Here is a 1,613-nt window from a genome sequence, read left to right as displayed (position 1 = left end):
AGCAGCAGCTATGTGAGCTCAGGTTTAGAGGTGACTATCGCGAGGATAAGGGCAATAGGACTGAGTAATGACGCTGGTGACTCCGAACTTATAGGGTGAAGGCGGAGCCTGTCACCAGACGTTCAACGTCACCACATCACCGGTCTAAAGACGTGATTAGAGGTGGCTTCAGCCAGGCGCGCATGGGCGTGCGTGTCCCATATACAACTGTGTGTTGTACTGAGTGTAATGACTGAAAAGGAACCAGTTTATGTCTGAGAGGAGCTTTAAGCTGCAGTCTCATCCAGACATTGATTACTATTAGATGAGATTACACAACAAATAAAAGAAAGCTTTGCTTTACAATACTCACTAATAGAGTGTGAAGCTGCGCAGCATGGTTGGTGAATAACCTCGGGGACTGCTGGCACAGCTGACAAACCTGTGAGATCTGGACACACACAAACAAAAGTCAAGTATTTTGACAAGATGAGGGTTCAAGGGCTGCTGAAACTGGTTATATTATTATCTTGAACGTATTTTATTTAAAAGGATCAAATTTGGGAGATGATCATGGTAAGAGAAACAAAGTACCTCTTGTAATGCTGTAGCTTTGTGGCCTGTAACGAGTCGGCACATGATGATGTGCTCCAGCAGAATRACTTGAAAGGTAGAGAGGATGGGGCTGCAGTCCAACACTGGGAACAAAATCAAATGAAAACTATAAMTACATTTCTTGATTATTCCTGTACAGTTAAAAAAAAACAGCTCAACTGAATACGATAAAGGCAGCCAAGACATAATGATTGAAACTCACTTTTAAGTTTTTCTAGTTGCATAAGAGCCTTGTCTGTGTACTTTTGCGCTTTCTCCAGATAACCTGCTTGCATGGAGTGCATGACAGTCACCTGAAAAATTAAAAAAAACACACAAAACGAATATTTTTATACCTAAAAAAACACACAGTTGTTCAGTGTTTTCACTCTATCAWGCTCTCAAACCACAAACAATGCCATTCAAATTGATGTGATTAGTTGTTTGTACTTCACAAAGTTTTTTTATTTAGGGATGCACCAAGCAACTGGCCTGAAACCGGTATCAACTGGTTTTCACCAAATAGGAAAGAAAAAAAGATTTTTAAATGTTAAATCCTGAAAAATCAGATTTCTTTTGGATCCATGAACACACCATCAACACAGACCACAGAAACAAGCCAGTTTTCAGATCTTTCTAACACCTTTTTTAAGCGACTTTGACCAATTTAGATAATTTTCTTGTGTTTGGAGACTTTTATGGGCTGCACGTGAAAAGCACTAATCATTCAGCAGTCTTGCAGCAGGTGACGCCCCCTCCCCCGTCCCAAAGCTCTGAGGCAGTTAGGACAGGAGAGGAAACTCCAAGTTCAGTTTGAGGTTTATTTTTCTGTTGCCTCTTTTTGGTTCATTTAGATTTGTAATGTTGTCAAGTCAAAAAACATCTTTAAAAATATATAAAATAAAATAATTCACTGTAAGTTGATGTTGACTCCAAGTAAAAGAAGAAAAGCTTAAAAAATTACAACAATAAGATAAGACAGGGTTCCCACACCTTGGTCAACATCAAATTCAAGAACCTTTCAAGGACTTTCCAGAACC

The 1,613-nt window shown here is 39.4% G+C and overlaps 1 protein-coding gene across 1 annotated transcript in view; it reads right to left on the bottom strand.

Annotated features, from left to right (window-relative positions):
• Positions 1–1,613, bottom strand: part of mau2 (MAU2 sister chromatid cohesion factor) — a 28,811-nt gene that overhangs the window by 18,394 nt on the left and 8,804 nt on the right. The window contains exons 8-10 of the mRNA XM_014016769.1: positions 797–887; positions 574–677; positions 353–430 (exon numbers count right to left, since the gene is read on the bottom strand). Coding sequence (XP_013872223.1) covers positions 353–430; positions 574–677; positions 797–887 — 273 coding nt within the window. The remainder of the gene's footprint in view (positions 1–352; positions 431–573; positions 678–796; positions 888–1,613) is intronic.

Source organism: Austrofundulus limnaeus, unplaced genomic scaffold (genome assembly GCF_001266775.1).
Source record: "Austrofundulus limnaeus strain Quisiro unplaced genomic scaffold, Austrofundulus_limnaeus-1.0 Scaffold153, whole genome shotgun sequence".
In the NCBI taxonomy this organism is placed as follows: Eukaryota; Metazoa; Chordata; class Actinopteri; order Cyprinodontiformes; family Rivulidae; genus Austrofundulus; species Austrofundulus limnaeus.
The sequence above is the reverse complement of the archived record's forward strand: the minus strand, read 5'-3'. Positions and strand labels throughout refer to the sequence as shown.